Source organism: Tupaia chinensis, unplaced genomic scaffold, assembly GCF_000334495.1.
Source record: "Tupaia chinensis unplaced genomic scaffold, TupChi_1.0 Scaffold000469_1, whole genome shotgun sequence".
In the NCBI taxonomy this organism is placed as follows: domain Eukaryota; kingdom Metazoa; phylum Chordata; class Mammalia; order Scandentia; family Tupaiidae; genus Tupaia; species Tupaia belangeri.
Genome location: NW_006159978.1, coordinates 141,423 through 160,535, shown reverse-complemented (window position 1 = coordinate 160,535; position 19,113 = coordinate 141,423). Strand labels below are relative to the sequence as shown.

The 19,113-nt window shown below is 38.0% G+C and overlaps 1 protein-coding gene across 1 annotated transcript in view; it reads left to right on the top strand.

The window, feature by feature from the left end:
* CATSPERB (catsper channel auxiliary subunit beta) overlaps positions 1-19,113 on the top strand; it is a 159,021-nt gene that overhangs the window by 101,229 nt on the left and 38,679 nt on the right. The window contains exons 16-17 of the mRNA XM_027774693.1: positions 4,573-4,727; positions 9,014-9,168. Coding sequence (XP_027630494.1) covers positions 4,573-4,727; positions 9,014-9,168 — 310 coding nt within the window. The remainder of the gene's footprint in view (positions 1-4,572; positions 4,728-9,013; positions 9,169-19,113) is intronic.

Genomic DNA, 19,113 nt, shown 5'->3' with positions numbered 1-19,113 from the left:
GTACAGAATTCTCGGTTGAAATTGCTTTTCCCTTAATACTTTGAATATATTTTCCCATTCTTTCCTTGCTCACATTGTTTCCGATGAGAGATCTGCCATTAGTCTGATGGGTTACCCTTTGTAGGTAACTTGCCATTTTTCTCTTGCCAGTCTTAGTATCTTGTCTTTGTCTGTGGTTTTGGTCAATCTGGCTATAATGTGTCTTGGAGAAGACTTCTAGGGATGATTCTATTTAGGGTCCCCTGTACTTCTTGGGACTGAATCTTTGAGTGCCTCTCCAGGTTTGGAAAGTTTTCTTGCAGGATGTCATGGAATAGATTATCAATGCCCTTATGAGTTTCTTTGCCTTCTGGGATGCCTATTATCCGGATGTTTGGACATTTAATTGTATCTAGTATTTCTTGTATATTATTCTCAAATTTCTGGGCCATTTTCTCAGTCTTCGTGGTGGATTTTTCTAGGCCAGCAATTTTCTCTTCTACATTTGAGATTCTATTTTCTATATGATCTAGTCTGCTTTTAATACTTTCAAGGGAAATTTTGACTTCTTGTATTATAGCCTTCATCTCTAACAGTTCCATCTGATTCTTTTGTCAAGTGTGAAATTCCTCTTTTAGATCTAGCATGAATTTCCTCACCTCCTGGAACTCTTCAACTCCTTTCTCCTTCCTCTTCAGCAGTTCATTATCTCTCTTCTCTTCCATCTCTGTAAGTTTTGCCATTATGAATGTTCTGAATTCTTTATCAGACATTTCCATGATTTTCATTGAACTGTGTGGGGATGAAGAGGAGTTATCCTTTTCCCTTGGAGGAGAGGTATTTTCCTGCTTCCCCATATTTCTTGTGGTCCTACAGTGATTTCTAGTCTTCTCATGGATAGTCGGTTTCTTCCCAACCTTGGAAGTTCAGTCGCATGAGTTTTGTATGCTGGAGGCCGGATTATCGGTGGCACCTCTTTATTGCTCCATTTCCCCCAAAATGGCTAGATCGCAGGAGCCATGGAGCTATCCCTTGCAGAAGGCCTGTTCTGCTTTTAATATTTTTGAGGGAAGTTTTGATTTCCTGAATGGCAGCCTTCATCTCTAACAGTTCCATTTGATTCTTTTTAATGTGTGTCTTTCCTCATTCAGATCATACAAGAACTTCCTCACCCTCTGGAATGCATTGGCTCTTTTCTTCTGCATCTTCTGGAGTTCATTGTCTCTCAGCTTTTACATCTCATTTAGTTTTGTCACTATGAATTTTCTCAATTCTGTATCAGACATTTCCATGAGTTCCACTGTACTGTCTGGATGATGAAGGATTGTTCTTTTCACTTAGGGGAGAGATATTTCCTTGGTTTCTCATATTTATTGTCTCTCTGTGGTGGTTTCTGGTCATGGTGTGACATAAATCTCTCTTCTACTGTGTTTTGCAACATGGTATCCACAGAAAAAGATTATGAGTTCAGATCTATAAAAAGAAGTTTCTTCCTTAAAGCAGGAGTTTCAATAAATGTTGAGGATTTCAATGACCCTAAAAGTATTCCAGTGCTTGGCTACTGTGCATCTTGGCCTGTGTAGACCTTCAATGTGTGGAGACTAAAGAGCAGAGTGGTAAAGTAAGGTTAGAAAAGAAATAAAAGTAAAAGGAAAATAAAGAAAAGAAAAAACTAGACAAAAACAACCAAAAAAGAGAAAAAAATTTAAGGTAAAAAATAAAAACTGCACATCACATCACACTAACACACTAGGACACACCTCAGATTTCAAATAGTTTCTGAAATTAGAAAGAGAAAGGAAAGGCCCGAGGTGAGAAGAATTGGTTTAAAATTATAAAAATAAAAAATTTAAAGAGAGAGAGACAGACAGACAGAGACAGAGAGAGAACAGAGGTCACCCTACCTTGTCTGAGTGTTTTGGGGGTCTAGAAGATGAAGTTTAGAGCATAGTTTTAGTCGCCTTGGTCTCTGAACACTCCAGGACACACCTCAGATTTAAAATGGCTTCTTGTCTGAGTGTTTCAGTGGTCTAGAAGATGAGGTTTAAAGATAGCTTTAGTCGCCTCAATTCCTCTAGAACTTTTTTTCAACAGAGAACTTGCCTTTGACCCTCATTCTACCCTCAACCACCCACTCCCCCCTTTCAATCTCTGGTACCTACACTTATCCTCTCTACTATCACATCTTCAGATCTTTTCATTTCTGCCATAGAGTGCAGACATCCAGTACAAATAGAGTGAGCATATACAGTGTGTATCTTTCAAAGTCTGACTCACTTGCCTCAACACTAAGTCTTCTGCAGTCATCCATTTTGAATCAAGCAATAGGATCTCATCATTTCTTATAGCTGAATAATATTCCAGAGTATATATATACGACAGTTTTTCAGTCCAGTCATCAGTTTTTGGACACTTAGGTTCATTCCATGTTTTAGCATAAACATAAACATGATTGTGCAAGTGTCTTTCCAACTAGTGTTTTCCTATCCTTTAGGTAAGCATAGGAGGGGGATTATTCAGGCATTTAGTATTCCATCTGTAGGTTTGTGAGGAACCTCCATATTATTTTCCACAGAGGTTATACTAATTTACCTTCCCACCAGCAATGTAAGAGTGTTTCCTTTTCACCTCATTTCTGCCTGCACTTGTTCTTTATTTTATTTTTTAAATCCTAGCCATCCTAACTGGAGTTAAATGGTAACTCATTGTGGTTTGTTTGTTTCTTTGTTTATCTTGTGTTTTTATTTTTCTATGGTTTTTTATTTCAAATTATTCATTTGCATTCATTCACTGTACATCATTACAACATACAAAATGAGATTTTCCATCCAGAGTACACTGTATATTGTCTCAAGCAAGCACATCAACAAACATGTTATTGTCAGCAAATAATTTTCCATTTTTTATTTTCTGTATGTTTTGCTTTTATCCCCCATTCTTGATTCCCTATCTCTTACCCTCTGCCATCTCTCACTCTTCTCCCACACTGTCTCTGGTATCTATGTTTGCTTTCTATACTGTTTCCTCCCACACACACACACATCCTACTGAATTACTAAAGACCTTAATTAATCTAAATATTTTCATAGCAAACACAGGTGATATATACATTTCCATGAACACAAGTCTAACTTTATGCATCCTATAAAGTAGCACCTAGCTTGGGCTATATATCTTACTGCAGTCATTGAATAGATATTTTTTTCCTGAAACTTTTTTTTTGTAACTCATTATTTCCCTAAGCATCATCACAGCATACAAAATGTGATTTCCCATCCAGAATATACTGCATAGTGACTTAATCATGCATACTATAAAAAATTTTCCATTTCTAGTTCCTAGAATTATTTTTACCCCTCTTTCTGACCCTCTGTCCTTTCCCACCCTCTTCTCACACTATCTCTGGTGTCTGTAATTGTCTTCCATCCCTTTCCCATGCACGTTGTATTGATCACACAATTTATTACATAATCTAACTACTTTCAATGGTGAGTTCACTCGTTACTATTAAGAAAACCAGTTTTAACTTAAATCAAAGAAATGCCAAGGAACTTTGCTTAAAGCCAGGAAACAGGTTAGGATTCTGTTCAAATGGTAGGTGCATGAATCTATCAGTCTCATGTACTTTTATCTTCTGTTCTGGTTCAATTTTCCTGATTAAATTCTGAGATATAATATTCAACTCCAGACTTGTCCCTACAATTAAGTTGGCCACTTTCTTAGTTTTTGAACTCTTATTTCTGTGTGTCTGTATTTAATTTTCCTGATATAGCACACCCTTGAGAACTTTTTGGAGATCTGGTCTGGTGCTGGTAAATTCTTTCAGGTTTTGTTTATCTGAGAATGTTCTTGTCTTTTCTTCCCACATGAAAGATAATCTTGCCAGGTACAGTATTCTTGGCTGAAATTGCTTCTCTCTTAACACTTTGAATATTTTTTCCTGGTCTTTCCTCGCTCCCCATGCCATCCTAACAGTTGTTTGCTCACTGCCTTTAGTCTATTTAACATATAATTTGATGATATCAGGATGAGAAACCGCTACCAGGAGGGAACTAACCTCTTTTCCTCTAGATTGTTCTCTCTCTCTCTCTTTCTTTTAAGAGAGAGATTTCTGCTAGAAGGAACTTGCACTTGCTGGAGAGAAAAAGAGACAGTGAGAAATCACCCCGCACGGGGATATGGCCATGCCACAATCCTTTCTCCTCCATTCTCCTCTCAGGATCTTGGGCACGCACACACACACACCCAGCATGAATTTCAAGCCACAAGATCCAGTACTCAAACTATGGTCAACTACATGGGAGTCCAGCGATGTAACCATTATGCCATCCACTGGTCCCTCCTCTAGATGTCTTAATTAAGCATCCCTTCTCGCTGTTTTGTCCTACTTTGGTGAACAGGTTCTGTACTGACATGGAACCTGACAAAAGCTTTCAGGGATTTAACAAAGACTTACTTGTATGTTACTGACTCAAGAGCCTCAGAGTCCTACCTCCACTTTTTAAATGAAGAAATTTTGGCAAGATATGACAGTAAAAGTTTTCTAGCTGAATTATTTCGATATCAAGAGACTTCTATTTTTTTTCCTCATAGGATTAGAAAGATACAGTGAAACTGGATATGTTGCTGAATCAGTTTTCACAATATACTATGATCACTTGGGATATATACATAAACTGACTCCACGTCATTTTGAAGCTGATGGATTATTTGAAAATGATGGAAATCCTAGAAGTATTTTTGGAAAGGTCAGTGATACCACGCATTGAAACAGTATGCCTTGTTTTAAGAATGGATACTGCATCCTATGCACATTTTTTTTTTTTGAGAAGTTTTTGCTATAAGTCGTGCCAGGAAGACAGAGAGAGAAAGAGACAGAAAGCAAGAAATCACCCCGGGGGGATGGCCATGCCACAATCCCTTCTCCTCCATTCTCCTCTCAGGATCTTGGGCATGCACGCACACACGCCCGGTGTGAGTTTAAGCCACTGGGTCCAGGACTCGAACCACAGTCAACTACATAGGGGTCCAGTGATGTAGCCATTATACCGTCTGCTGGTCCCATCTTATGCACATTCTATTCTATAATGGGAAAATGTGGTAGTATTTTCCTTAGGCCAAATTTTTTGTTTGTTTTTTAATCACCTTGGACATGCCTACTTCACCAGATGGATATAGGTCATTCAAAATAGATCTACAGCACAAGGGGTCTTGAAGACAAACTCTTGTTAGTGCATTTTGCTCCATTTAAATAAAGGAAAACCTCCATATACCAAGGAATATCTCCAAATCTTCTTTCAAATTCTATACAGGATAATATTGCTTCAATTCCACCCAGGATATCTTTGTGCAAATATCTTGACAGCAGAACATCACCAGATATTCTAAGATGGACCTTTCCTTTTCATTACTCCCAACACGGGACCAGATGGGGTTAATTCTCTGCCTCCCAAGGTAGCCTCTAAGAAGTATGAGTTATGGTTTACCCTTCTCCTTTAACATCAACCTGCCTCCTAATTCCTCCATTTTCTAAAACCAACAGAAAAAGGAGTTATTATCTTCTTCACAGATGGCAATAAATACAGATTTTCACAATAATTTTAACATTTAATATACTACTTGTGAAAGTATATATGCGTAAGAACTCATCCCTGGGCATACCGGCATTAAACTGAACATTTATCAATGTATCCATAAAGAACTGAGCATTTTTTGATTGGAGCCTAATACATTCTGTCTTTTGGCTTAAAGGAAATAGAATGAAAGACAAATCTAGTTTTAAAAGATCTTTTGGGGGCCAGCAGGTGGCATGGTGGTTAAGCCACTGGACTCCCACATGGCTGACCATGGTTCGAGTCCTGGACCTGGTGGCTTGCTTTCTCACTTTCACTCTCTCTCTCTTTGTGTCTCTACCTGGTGAGTGCACATGCCCTATGCCAAATTTTAAAGTAATAATAATAATTAATAAAATTAAATGACTATTTTTTTAAAAAATTGAATATTTCCAATTACCAGACTAAGACTACAGTAGAGAGGCTGGAGTTTTAGCTTCCCTTGTCCAATCTGTGTAGGGAGAGGGCAACTTCCCTTTGAGAGCAAGCGGTCACCACATCACTGTCTCCTTGAGTATTTGCTCAGTCTGGAGAGAATATGCAAAGTAAATGATGTGAGCAGGAGGACAGAACCAACCAAAGCAGTGACCTCAATTTTTTTTGCGAACTTCACAATTTGTAGAAAGTATCCTAGTTACCTTTTGTGAATGTTTAAATTATTAAAATTAAAAATCAGGGATTTTCATACTCAGGACAAATTCAAGGAACTCATACTCAACCATATCACTCCTCTCTCTACAAGCAGACTATGCATGCATCCTCTCTGAATAAAAATTAATCACTAGCCCTTACTATGTGTCAGGCACTGTGGTGAAGTCCCAGTCTGTATGAATACTGTACCCATTTTACTGTTGAGAAAAGTGAGGCACAAAGAGACTAAATAGTTTGTCCCAAATCACACAACTGGTTGGTTATTGAATCAGGCATCTATCTCAGCCAGCTGATTCCAGGGCCTATGTCTTTAGCCACCCTACTGCTTTTCTTTTCTTTATCTTTCCTTATTTCTTTTTTATAATTTTCTCTTTTATTTTTGCAATAGGGAACTTGAACTCACTGGAGAGAGAGAGAGAGAGAGAGAGTAGGTGAGAAAATACCCCCCTTTGGGGATGGCCACACCACGTTCTCATTTCCATTCTCCTTGGGGAATTTTGAGCATGCACACACACACACACACCCAGCATGTTTTTCAAACCTCTGTGTCTAGGATTTGAACCATGGAGCTGCCCTATAGGATTAGCTATGTGGGATCCAGCACCTTAACCACAACTCCATCTGTTGGCTCAGCCATTCTACTGCTCTTCCCTCTCTGTGAGATACTCTTGCCACTCTCAGGTTAGAATTCATACAGAATTCTAATAATTTTCAGCCTTTGTAGTAATTTTCAAGAGTCTTTAAGCCACTTATTCTGTCCCACATTTATTTTTCTTGCATTTATTTCCGACTCTCGCCTCTTCTCAGCGGGTTCTCTAAAATTTAGATACTAGGGGAAAAAACATAACAGAACATGTTTTTGGAGGCACTAATTGATGGGTAGGTCCCCAACTAGCCTACACTATCCATCACTTTGTCTACCTAGTCCTTGTCTCATAGCAACAAGGTCAACTCCAGGATCCTATTTGGGGTTGGTCTTTTCTTTATCTTTCCTTATTTCTTTTTTATAATTTTCTCTTTTATTTTTGCAATAGGGAACTTGAACTCACTGGAGAGAGAGAGAGAGAGAGAGAGTAGGTGAGAAAATACCCCCCTTTGGGGATGGCCACACCACGTTCTCATTTCCATTCTCCTTGGGGAATTTTGAGCATGCACACACACACACACACCCAGCATGTTTTTCAAACCTCTGTGTCTAGGATTTGAACCATGGAGCTGCCCTATAGGATTAGCTATGTGGGATCCAGCACCTTAACCACAACTCCATCTGTTGGCTCAGCCATTCTACTGCTCTTCCCTCTCTGTGAGATACTCTTGCCACTCTCAGGTTAGAATTCATACAGAATTCTAATAATTTTCAGCCTTTGTAGTAATTTTCAAGAGTCTTTAAGCCACTTATTCTGTCCCACATTTATTTTTCTTGCATTTATTTCCGACTCTCGCCTCTTCTCAGCGGGTTCTCTAAAATTTAGATACTAGGGGAAAAAACATAACAGAACATGTTTTTGGAGGCACTAATTGATGGGTAGGTCCCCAACTAGCCTACACTATCCATCACTTTGTCTACCTAGTCCTTGTCTCATAGCAACAAGGTCAACTCCAGGATCCTATTTGGGGTTGGTCTCCACTTATTTTTTCACCCCCTAAGAGTCTCCAGAATTGGAGAAGATCAAGATTAGAGTAGGATGTGCTGAAAGGCAGGCCTACAAGTCAGGAATCTAGGCCCGAGTCAGCAGGTGGCATGGTTGTGAAACCAGCTGCTTCACACATGGCTGACGTTGCAGCTCAAGTCCAGATTGGACAACACACCAGGTGCATAAGAAGAATGGAGAAGAGACTGTAGCATGGGCGTTTCCCCCCCACAGGGGGTGCTTTCTCTCTCTCCCCTCCCAAGTGAATGCATGCACCCTACAACAAATTTTTTTAAAAAAAGAAGTCTAGGCCAAAGGTACTTGTGTTGACTACAAGGGAACATCTATGAATCAAAAGAAATGAGAAAGGCATGAGTCTCCACTGGTCAGGACACTCAGATGGTGGCTATGCAGTCTGTAGCATGAGACTGAGACCAGCCACTTCCAAGGGAGGAAAGGTATTTCATAGGACCTTTCTAAATAAAACTCCAAATAAGAACCCAGTTCTAGGGACCAGCAGAGGGCGTAATGGTTACATCACTGGACTCTCACCTGGCTGACCGAGATTCAAGTCCCGGACCTGGTGGCTTCAAACTCACACCAGCTGTGTGTGTGCATGCATGCCCAAGATCCCAAGAAGAGAAGGGATTGCTCTGTGGCCATCCACTCTGAGGGATATCTCATTTTCTGTCTCTCTGATGAACACATGCACTCTATAGCAAAAATCTATAAGAAAAAAAAACAAAAAACAGTTCTAAACTCTGCACCTCCAGACTCCTCACCTACACACAGTGGGAGTGAAGTCTCCATTGACCTTTCACTACAGCCATCTACGATCTTCAACTGAATTTTAGTCTCACAATTTTTTTTCTTCCTCAATAGGAAAATGTATTTTCCTTGCACACACATAGATATTCAAACAGAACATGTTGAAATAGTACTCTAATTGGTAATTAAAATAGGATCGTTTTGATATAAACTGGAAATCATTATTTGAATTTGGTCATAATCGAAGTATAAAAATATTGAGTTGTCAGAAAAGTCATGACATATTTTTCTGTTTTTCTCTGCAAAAATGCATCATGACTTTTCCGATGAGCCAATAGTTTAAATACAATATTTTCTCCTTTCTTATTCCAGGTTCCTGACATGGGTTTTGAAACTGCACTTGCTCCACAGCACCTCTCCTTACATGAAATGATCATTTTTGCTTATGTGTCTGAAAATGAACCTGAAAGTACTGCATATACCAAGCAATTCAACCACATGCACCGTGGGAAAGTGTTACACTCCGGGTAGGGAGCGATTTGTGTCATATTTATTTTGCATACTGATTTTTTTTTTGAACCTATGTTTTTGAGTATTTTTTTTTTGGTCAAATAGTGGTAAGCCTTTTTTTCGGACACTCCATAAAGCCAAATGCATTCATAGACTTCAAATTGTCTTGTATGATGCCCCAGGTTTAGCAACATAGTTTCCATTTATATCAGCCCTACCAGGCCAAGCTATAGACATGTGTGTTCCTTATTTGAGGTATAAGATGTGTTCTTAGCAGAACCAGCAGATGTCGTAGTGGTTCCATCACTGGACTCCCATATGGCTGACCATGGTTTAAGTCCTGGACCTGATGGCTTGAAAATCATGCCAGATGTGTGTGCATGCATGCCCAGGATCCCAGGAGAGAATGAAGAAGGGAGTATATGTGGCTATCCCCCTAGGGGGTGATTTCTCACTTTCCGACTTCCTGTCTTTGTCTCTCTCTCTCTCCAGCAAGCCAGAGAGTGCATGTAAAAAATATATATAATGTTATATATATATATATATAAATTATATGTTTTATTAGCTATACTGGATACTGCGTATCCACATTGTTTCCTCATGTGACAATTCTCATACGCCTTAGATCAAACACATCTAATGTAGTAGAGGTCATGTTTCATAAAATAGTGCATGATAAGGCATACAGAATTTTCAGGAATGCTTGCTTCTAAGGTATTAGCAATAACCAGTGACACTGAGAGCTATGTTTTAGTCCTAAAATCTTTAAGAGCTATATGAATTCTATAATCCAAAAGTCTAGCAACGCAAAAGGAACAATTTTAGATTGCTGGAAACTCACTGTTATGGTCTGAATGTTATTGCCCCCCACAAGATTCACATTTCAAAATCCTGACCACCAAGACAAGTGTAGTAGAAGCTGAAGGCATTGCAAGGTGATTAGGTCATGAGGGCTTTGACCTCATGAATGGTATTAGAACCCTTATAAAAGAGGCCCAAGACAGCTAGCAAGGCCTTTTCACCATGTTAGAAGGCACCGTCAATGAACCAGAAGTGGACCTCACAAGAAAACATTTCAGCTGGTACCTTAATCTTGGACTTCCCAACTTCTGGAATGGTAAGAAATACATTTCTGTCACTTATAGGCTATGGTATTTTGTCCTAGCAGCCTAAATAGACTGAAACACTCACCCTGTCCAAAAGTGGTAGACACTATTCTTATACCAGCTTGAAGTTTGTTTATTGTATAGGTTTTGGGCTGTCAATATGTATCTTGTCCCACGATCAATATCATGCACCATGAAGCATTCCAGTCAGAGGTGGCAATAAAGATGGAAATTGAACATAATATAACAAATGATGGCAGATCATAGAATTTTCCATCTCAAGAGAAATATCAGTGCTCCCCAGAATTATTTTTGTCTTATATGACTTTCATATGTGCGACATTCCAGATCACTTAGTTTATATTTGTATAGTGGTTTCCTTGTAGAAAATGTACAGAATCACTTTTTAAAACGTAAGAATATGATTACTGTCACCTCAGTGTTAATATTAACTTCTTACATTTGAATTATTTTTAAAGTACATGATAATTCTTTTAAGGATCAGAATATTTTAAGACCAAAACAGCCCAATCTATGATACGATTCTATAAACTTTGCTGTTTGCACAGAAAGTAGGGAAATGGTCGTCCCAGAGCAGGAAATATGAACAAAGAGCCAGGATCAGAGACCCAAAGAGCAAGTAGAACTTTAACTGCACAAGTCAAGTATTTGGAAGCCCAAAGATACCAGGTCAGCAATAGACCAAAGCATGTATCTAGGTAGTCAGGGGGTGGTGCCAGGTGAATATTTCATTAATTTATTCCACAAATAGTGATTTAACACTTACTACATGCAAGGCACTGTGGTTAATGTCATGTCACAGCGGTAAACAAACCATTAAAGCCACTGCTCCCTGAGCTTGTATTTTAGCCTGACAACTATGTAATTACAGTTGGTCTAAGTCTGTAAGAGGAGTATACAGCATTGAAAGAGTATTTTCCCCGGGGGAATTGAGCATTTGAAGAATCTCAGAAGCTCTCTCTTGGAATAATGTCTAAGTTCCTTACTGGGACTGAAAAGGAACTACTTTACATGGCCTCCCTCTCTTAAGTGACTTCTCTCCTTTGTTCACACTCTGAGATCACTCTGGTTTTCTTTTGATTTCTCTAACACATCATTCTCCTTTGGGCTTAGGAGCTTTGAACATGCTATTCTCTCAGCCTGGAGTCTTTGCCCCACCATCACCACTCTCTTACTTCATCCTTATGCTTGACCTTTCCTTAAGCTTCAGGGGTCTGGGTGAAAGAAGAAAGGTGAGGTAAACGTACAAGAGGGGTCCCCCTAATGAAGGCCTCTAGAGTCCTTTTTTTTTTTTTTTAATATGAATTGACTTCCTGCTCTCAGCAGGCATTGTTTTTTTTTCCCCTAATCATTTATTTATTTATTTTTACATTTCCCCACATACATTTACTTTACATATCAAAAAATTTTTGTTCAAAATCCATAGTTATTGACATTTAATAAACAATTTTCAAAATTTCAAAAAACTGAATTTTAAAGATAATGTTCAAAATATTTGTTATAATTTTGTTTGTGACTCTGTAACAGGGATAGTATGGTTTTAAATATTTTTTGAGAAAATATTTACATGTCACCTGCTCAAACTGTTGAAAAGCAAACACCCAGCACATAAGTCACACATAAACCTTCTCAATTCAACCCTGCCTACCAAGTATTCTGTGACATACCATCTGCTAGCAAAGATCGGTCTCTTTTTCTTCTCTCAAAGTCTTCCTCAAAATGATCCTCTGGTTGTGGCTGCTCTTTTGCAATCTCTACTGATTACAGAGCTGGGCTGGAAAGTCCAGGTTATTTTATGGTATGAATTCTTTCATATAGCTTCTCTAATCCTCTCTGTCAGGCAGAACTGTTTATGGTGCCAGGTCATGTTTCCAAGAGCTTTTGTTGGCTTGAGATCTACCTCAGTTCCATAGTTTTCTGGTTAAATCTTCAGATATGACATTCCAATCAAAGCCCTGTCCAATAACGAGTATTTCCAATTTCTGATTCAAGGTAACAGGTATTATTAAACTTACGCAAATAATCATTCTGTCACAAAGTAAGAATACTCACAAATATTTTCCAGTTCTAGAGGTGTCAAGAAGGGAGAAAAGTTTATGTTTCCACTTAAAGAAACAAAACCAACAAGAAGAAAAAACATTTTAACAAATAGCTAAACCTATCAACAGCTCAAAAGAAAGCAAAATCCTTAAATTGGAAAACAAAGCATAGTAAAGAAAAAGACAGTTTTACTCAAAAGTCAGAAAATTCTATTTCACCAGTTCAGTCTTATGTAATTAACCTTTCTTCTGTTGAATTTGCAGTTTTATTCTGGTCTGATCTTTCCGTTTAAATCCTGGAAGTTAACATTCAACATTATTATTGATATTTTGTGTCCCTAGCATTAAGTTGGTTATTTTCTTGGTTGCTTTTAGTTCTCTTATTTCTGTATATGTGTCTTTGGTTTTCCTGGTTAAGCATTATTTTCAGAATTTCTTGAAGAACTGGTCTGGTGTTCATAAATTCTTTCAGGTTTTGTTTATCTGAGAACGTTTTTTATCTTTTCTTCTCATATGAAGGATAATCTTGCCGGGTACAGTATTCTTGGTTGAAACTGCTTTTCACTTAACACTTTCAATATATTTTCCCATTCTTTTCTTGCTCGCATTGTTCCTGGTGAGAGGTCTGAAGTTTGCCTGAAGGGATAACCTTTATAAGTAACTTGATATTTCTCTCCTGCCAATTTTAGTTCTTGTCTTTGTCCTGGATTTGGCCAGTCTGACTATGATGTGCCTTAGAGAAGATCTTCTTGGCTTGACTCTATTAGGAGTTCCTTTGTATTTCTTGAGTCTGGATATTTGAATGCCTCTCTAGATTTAGAAAGTTTTCTTTCAGGATTTCATGGAATAGATTACCCATCTCTAACAGTTCCATTTGATTCATTTTTATGGTGTGTTTCCTTATTAGTTTCTTCAACTTCTGGTATAGTGATTATCCAGATTTGGGGCGCTTAATGGTATCTAGTATTTCTCATATAGAATTCTCATTTTTTCGGGTTATTTTCTCTAGATTTTTTTTGGTAGTTTTCTCTACGTCAGAGGTTTGGCATGGACTAATCTGCTCTTAGTACTTTCTTTTTTATTTATTTTATTTTAATTTCTTTTATACATTCAGTCACATATGTGCTTTTAAGACTTTTTAAAATTTTTATTTTAATTTCTTTTATACATTCAATCACATGTCACTTAACTTATAAAGTGAATGTTCTAATATGAATATATTACTCATCAATCAGTCCAGTTGGGGATACTACATGCATTATCATCAACAGATAATAACCATTTCTTTGTCCCATGAATGCCTTGCCTCTGAAGGAGGTTTTGATTTGCTGTATTGCAGCCTCCATCTCTAACAGCTCTATTTGATTCTTTTTTATGGTGTGTTTCCTCTTTCAGATGGTGCAAGAACTTCCTCACCTCCGGGAATTCATTGTCTCTTTTCTTCTGCATCTTCTGGAGTTCATTGTCTCTCAGCTCGTACATCTCATTTAGTTTTGTCACTATGAATATCCTGAATTCTCTATCAGACATTTCCATGACTTGCACTGTACTCTCTGTAGATGAAGGATTGTTCTTTTCATTTAGGGGAGAGATGTTTTCTTGGTTTCTCATATTTCTTGTGCCTCTGCGGTAGTTTCTGGTCATTCTGTGACAAAATCTCTCCTCTACTGTGTTTTGCAACATGGAATTCACAGAAAGAGATTATGAGTTCAGATTTATAAAAAGAAGTTTCTTCCTTAAGGCAGGAAGTTCAGTAAGTGTTGAGGATTTAAATGACCCTTGTCTGAGTGTTTTTGGGGTCTAGAAGATGAGATTTAGAGCATAACTTTAGTCATCCGGGTCCCTGAACATGCTAGGACACACCTCAGATTTAAAATGGCTTCTCAGATTTAAAAATGGCTTCTTGTCTGAGTGTTTTGGGGGTCCACCAGAGTCCTTTGATATGGGCAATGCCACTCTTCCAACTAGTGGCAGCTACCCATCACCTCTGGCCCTCCCTTCTTTCATCAGTCCTCCTGCGTAGCATTCCTTCTGTGCCTCTCCTCCTTCTCAAACACTGTCCTAGTTCCCCAGAGATAAGTAAAGTATTGTCTTAAATGTTGTGTTAACATTTTATCAAAGTTCATTCATGTTGTTGTACAATCACCACCACCACTGATCTCCAGAACGTTTTATCTTCCCCAATTGAAACAGTACTGTTTAAACAATACCTCCTCATTCTTTCCTTCACCATTCTCCTTTCTGTCTCTATGAATTTGACTCCTCTAGGTACCCCAATGAATGGAATCATGTAGTATTTGTCCTTTTGTGATTGGTTTATTTCTCTTAGCTACTATCCTCAAGGATTATACATGTTGTAGCATGTGACAGGATTTCCTTCCTTTATGAGGCTATTATTCCATTGAATGTATGCACCACATTTGTTGATCCATTCTTCTGCTGATGGACACTTGGGTTGTTTCCACTCTCTGGCTATTGTGAATTTTGCTCCTATGAAGATGAAAGTACAAATAGTTGCCTGAGTCTCTGCTTTTAATTCATTTGAGTATATACCCAGAAGTGAAATTGCTGAATCATATGGTAATTCCATGTCTAAATTTTGAGGAATTGCCCTACCATTTTCTGTAGCAAATGCATCCTTTTACATTTCTATCAGTAATGTACAAGGCTTCCAATTCTCCATATCCTGGCCAACACTTGTTATTTTCTGGTTTTTATTTTTGTTTTCAATAATGGCCATCCTAATAGAAGTGAGGTGATACCTATTGTGACTTTGATTTCCCCTAGTTAGTGATGGTGAACATCTTTTCATGTGCTGATGAGCCATTCATATATGTTTGTAGAAAGATCTATTCAACTCCCTTGCCCATTTAACAAAATTATATTTTTGTTTTGCTTTGGTATTGAGTTTCAGTATTTTTTGTTTTATTGTGTTTTCAGCTTGTTCTTAATATATAGCACCATTCTTCATTGGGTTATATGTGCCTTATATATTATTTTAGTCTTTTTTCTTTAAAAAAAAAAAAAGATTTTTACTATATGGCTCATGTGCTCTTCTGAGAGGCAAAGAGCAGAAAGTGAGAAATCACCCCTCAGGGGGATGACCACACCACAGTCATTTCTCCTCCATTCGCCTCTCTGATCTTGGGCATGCACCCACACACACCCAGCGTGAGTTTTAAGACACCAGGTCTAGGACTTGAACCATCCCAAGGGGGTGGTTTCTCACTTTCCCTCTCACTGTTCTTGTCTCTCTCTCTCTCTCCCATGAGCATATGTACCCTGCTATCACACACATGCACTTACTATCGTGTTTCTAGTATCTACAGTTGCCCTCACTGCTTTTATACCTTCTAGTCTCTCAGTTTCTGCCACAGAGTGCAGACATTCAGTATATATTAAATGGGGACATACAGTGCCTCTTTCATGTCTGGCTTGCTTCACTTAGCATTTAACCTTCCGTATTTGTCTACTTTCTATCAACTGTCAGGATCTCATTGTTTTTTTATTCCATAGTGCATATGTGCCACATTTTTTTCAATTCATTCATCTGCTTTTTGGATATTTGGGTTAATTCCATGCCTTAGCAATTGTGAATAATGCTGCAATAAACATGGATATGCAAGTGTTTTTCTGACTGAGGGTTTTCCCATCAGATACCCAGGAGTGAAATTGCTGAATTGTATGGTAGTTCTATTTGTAAGTCTTTGAGCAACCTCCATATTGTTCTCCAGGTGGCTGTAATTAATTAACATTCTCACCAACAGTATAGGAGATTCCTTTTCCACACAGCCTCGCCAGCACTTACCATTCTTTATTTTTTTAATCTAGCCATTCTGATTAGGGTTAAGTTGTTTCTCATTGTGGTTTTAATTTGCATTTCCCTTATGATAAGAGATACTCAATATTTTTTCATATGATTTTTAGCCATTGGTATGTCTTCTTTGAAGAGTTGTCATTTGCCTATTTTTTAATTGGTTTTGTGTGTGGGTGAGGTAAGCTGCTAGAGTTCTCTGTAGAGCCTAGTTGTCAGTCCCTTATCTGAGGAATAGTTTGCAGATATATTCTCCCATTCTGAAGGTTGTCTCTTCACTCTAATTATTATTTCTTTTGCTGTGCAGAGCTGTTTAGCCTGATGTATTCTACTTTTATATTTTTGGTATTATTGCCTGAGCTTTGGGGGTCTTATTTAAGAAGTCTTTGCCCACTCCAACATCTCCAAGAATTTCCCCTGTGTTTTCCACCGGTAGTTTTATAGTTTGAGGTTTTATGTTTAGATCTTTTATCTGTTTTGAGTTGATTTTGTTAGTGGTGAGAGATAGGGGTCCAGTTTTATTCTTCTGCAGGTGAATATCCAGTTTTTTGAGCACCATTTGCTGAAAAGATTTTCTTTTCCCCACTTTACTGTCTTGTGTTCTTTGTCAAAAATCAGTTGGCTATATGTTTTGGAGGCTATTTCTGGGGTCTCTATTCTGTTCCATTGGTCTACATGCCTATTTTTGTTCCAGTACCATGGTATTTTGATTATTACAACTTTGTAAATTTTTTTTTACATTTTTGGTGAACTGACCTTTATTACTTTACCTACAAATCATGTGTGAATGCCTTGAAATAAGTTTTCTTTGAATAAACCCATTTTTACTCAGCAAAATTCAAAGGGAGAAACATTAGGCCTTTCTGGTGTAGAAGACTTTCAACAGTCCCTACGTGATTTTCACAAAGTAAAATAATGGACCTTAGTCTTATAGAAGTTTTGGCTTAATTTTACCAAGCACCAATATGTGCCACAATAGTTAAGGCAAGGCAGAGGCAAGCTAACAAAAAAGTTACTAATACAACAATAGATTACAGTCTGGAAATAGCCACTGTTTACTTACTGACCAGATTACAAAAAATCATGGTGGATACCTTAGTCCATCCTTCTAATAAGTTTGTTGATCTGGTCTTCCATGTTGCCAGCATCTCCACCTTCTACAAAATGGGTGATCTTTTTCTTCCTTCCATCTTGTGAAGAAGATAATTTGAAGGACCACAGGAAGTTATTTACTTCTTTGAAGCATTTTCCAACAGTATAGATTTCATGAATAAGATCCTCCATGCAGATGATGCCAAATTTACCAAGAGATTGAACAATCAAAGAGTTATCTGTCAAAGTAATTTGCTTCTTATTGATTTTGTCATAACTGCGTTTGTAGATCAGTTCATTTACTGACTTCAGGTTCGGGTACTCCCATACAATATATGATTCTACGATTCTCAGTATGTTAATTGAGGCCTTGTTGAGCTTAACAAAGGTGCCATTGAAGATCTGGCAAAGACAAAGAAGCTGCAACACCTTTCGAACCTTTAGGCTCAGTCCACTGATACCTCTGATCCTGATGACAAACACCAATTTGAGTTCTGCAGGTACATAGAAGGTGCCAGTTTTTCTTGCCATCCTGGCCATGCAAATCTCAGTACCGTACATCTGTCTATATTCCTTATGATAGTGCTTAGCTTTTTCATAGATAAGCTTCCTCCTTGCCTTTTGAAGCATCTTTTGAGCAAACATTTTTCACAGGCACTTGATCTTGAACTCTGCAAAATTCCTTCACTTTTTTTTTTTTTTTTAGGGATTTCTGGCACAGCAGGAGCCTTTTTCTTGGTTTCTGTCACAGCAAGAACCTTCTTTTTCTTCTCTTGAACGTCCTCCATGGTTCCTGCTGGAAAAGAGCCAGCTTTGTAATATATTTTGAGATCAGGAAGTGAGATGGCTCCTACTTTATTTTGGACACTTTCATGATTCCAGACAAATTTTAGGATTTTTTCTATTTCTGTGAGGAATATCCCTGGTAACTTCCACTTTCGTGTGTCATTTTCCATTCCTTCTTTCAATTTTTCACAGTTTTGCTCGTAGAGGCCTTTGACTTCTTTGGTTAGGTTTATTCCTAGGTTTCTTACTTATGAGGGTGGAGGGAAGAGCTTTTCTCTCCCCTAGTTTGTTTTGGGTAAGAGTCCTTTATCAGATAGTCTGTTGTAAATATTTTCTTCCACTGTGTGACTTGTCTTCTAGTTCTCTTGGCAGAGTATTTCACAGAGCAGAAGTTTTTAACGTTAATGAAGTGTGGCTTGTCAATTACTTCTTTTGGGACTACCTATCTCTCTCTGTCTCTTTAACCTACTATCTCGCTGCCTCTTTCTATTTCTCTCCTTTTCATAGAAAAAGTAAAAACTAAAATATGTATTTAAGTCATTAATAAAGATGGTAAAATTTGTTATTTTTTCCTTTTTTTTTTAATTGCAAAATAACATGTTACTTGCCAAAGAAAGAGAAACATGTGTGTGTGGGGGGAAGCCCCCATCCCAGTGGTTTGTGATCATGCCACTGGCCTTCTCCTCCATTTCTTCATCCTGTTGGGATTTGGGGGCTTCACACACATGTGGCTGTCATGTTTCTCATGGCACTGGGGCCAGGATATGAACCTTGGTCAGTCACGCGGGATCCAACTCCTTAGTCACTAGGCTACAGACCTGCCCTTGTTATGTGTCTTTTAACACAATTTTTAAAATTGGGAAAAAAAGTAATTGCTTTACCCAAGGTCACCTAGACTTTCTCCTATGTTATCTTTGAGGTATTTTATAGTTCTACATTTTATATTTAAGTTTATAATTGTGGACAGAAGTCTAACTACTTTTCCTATTTTTCCAAAATCTTTTCAAAAGGGGGCTGGGGAAGTCATGCCCACAAACATTAACAGACCATTTATTTTCCATTAACAGGATTCTTCCTACCTCCTGTTCCTGGCATAGTATCTTT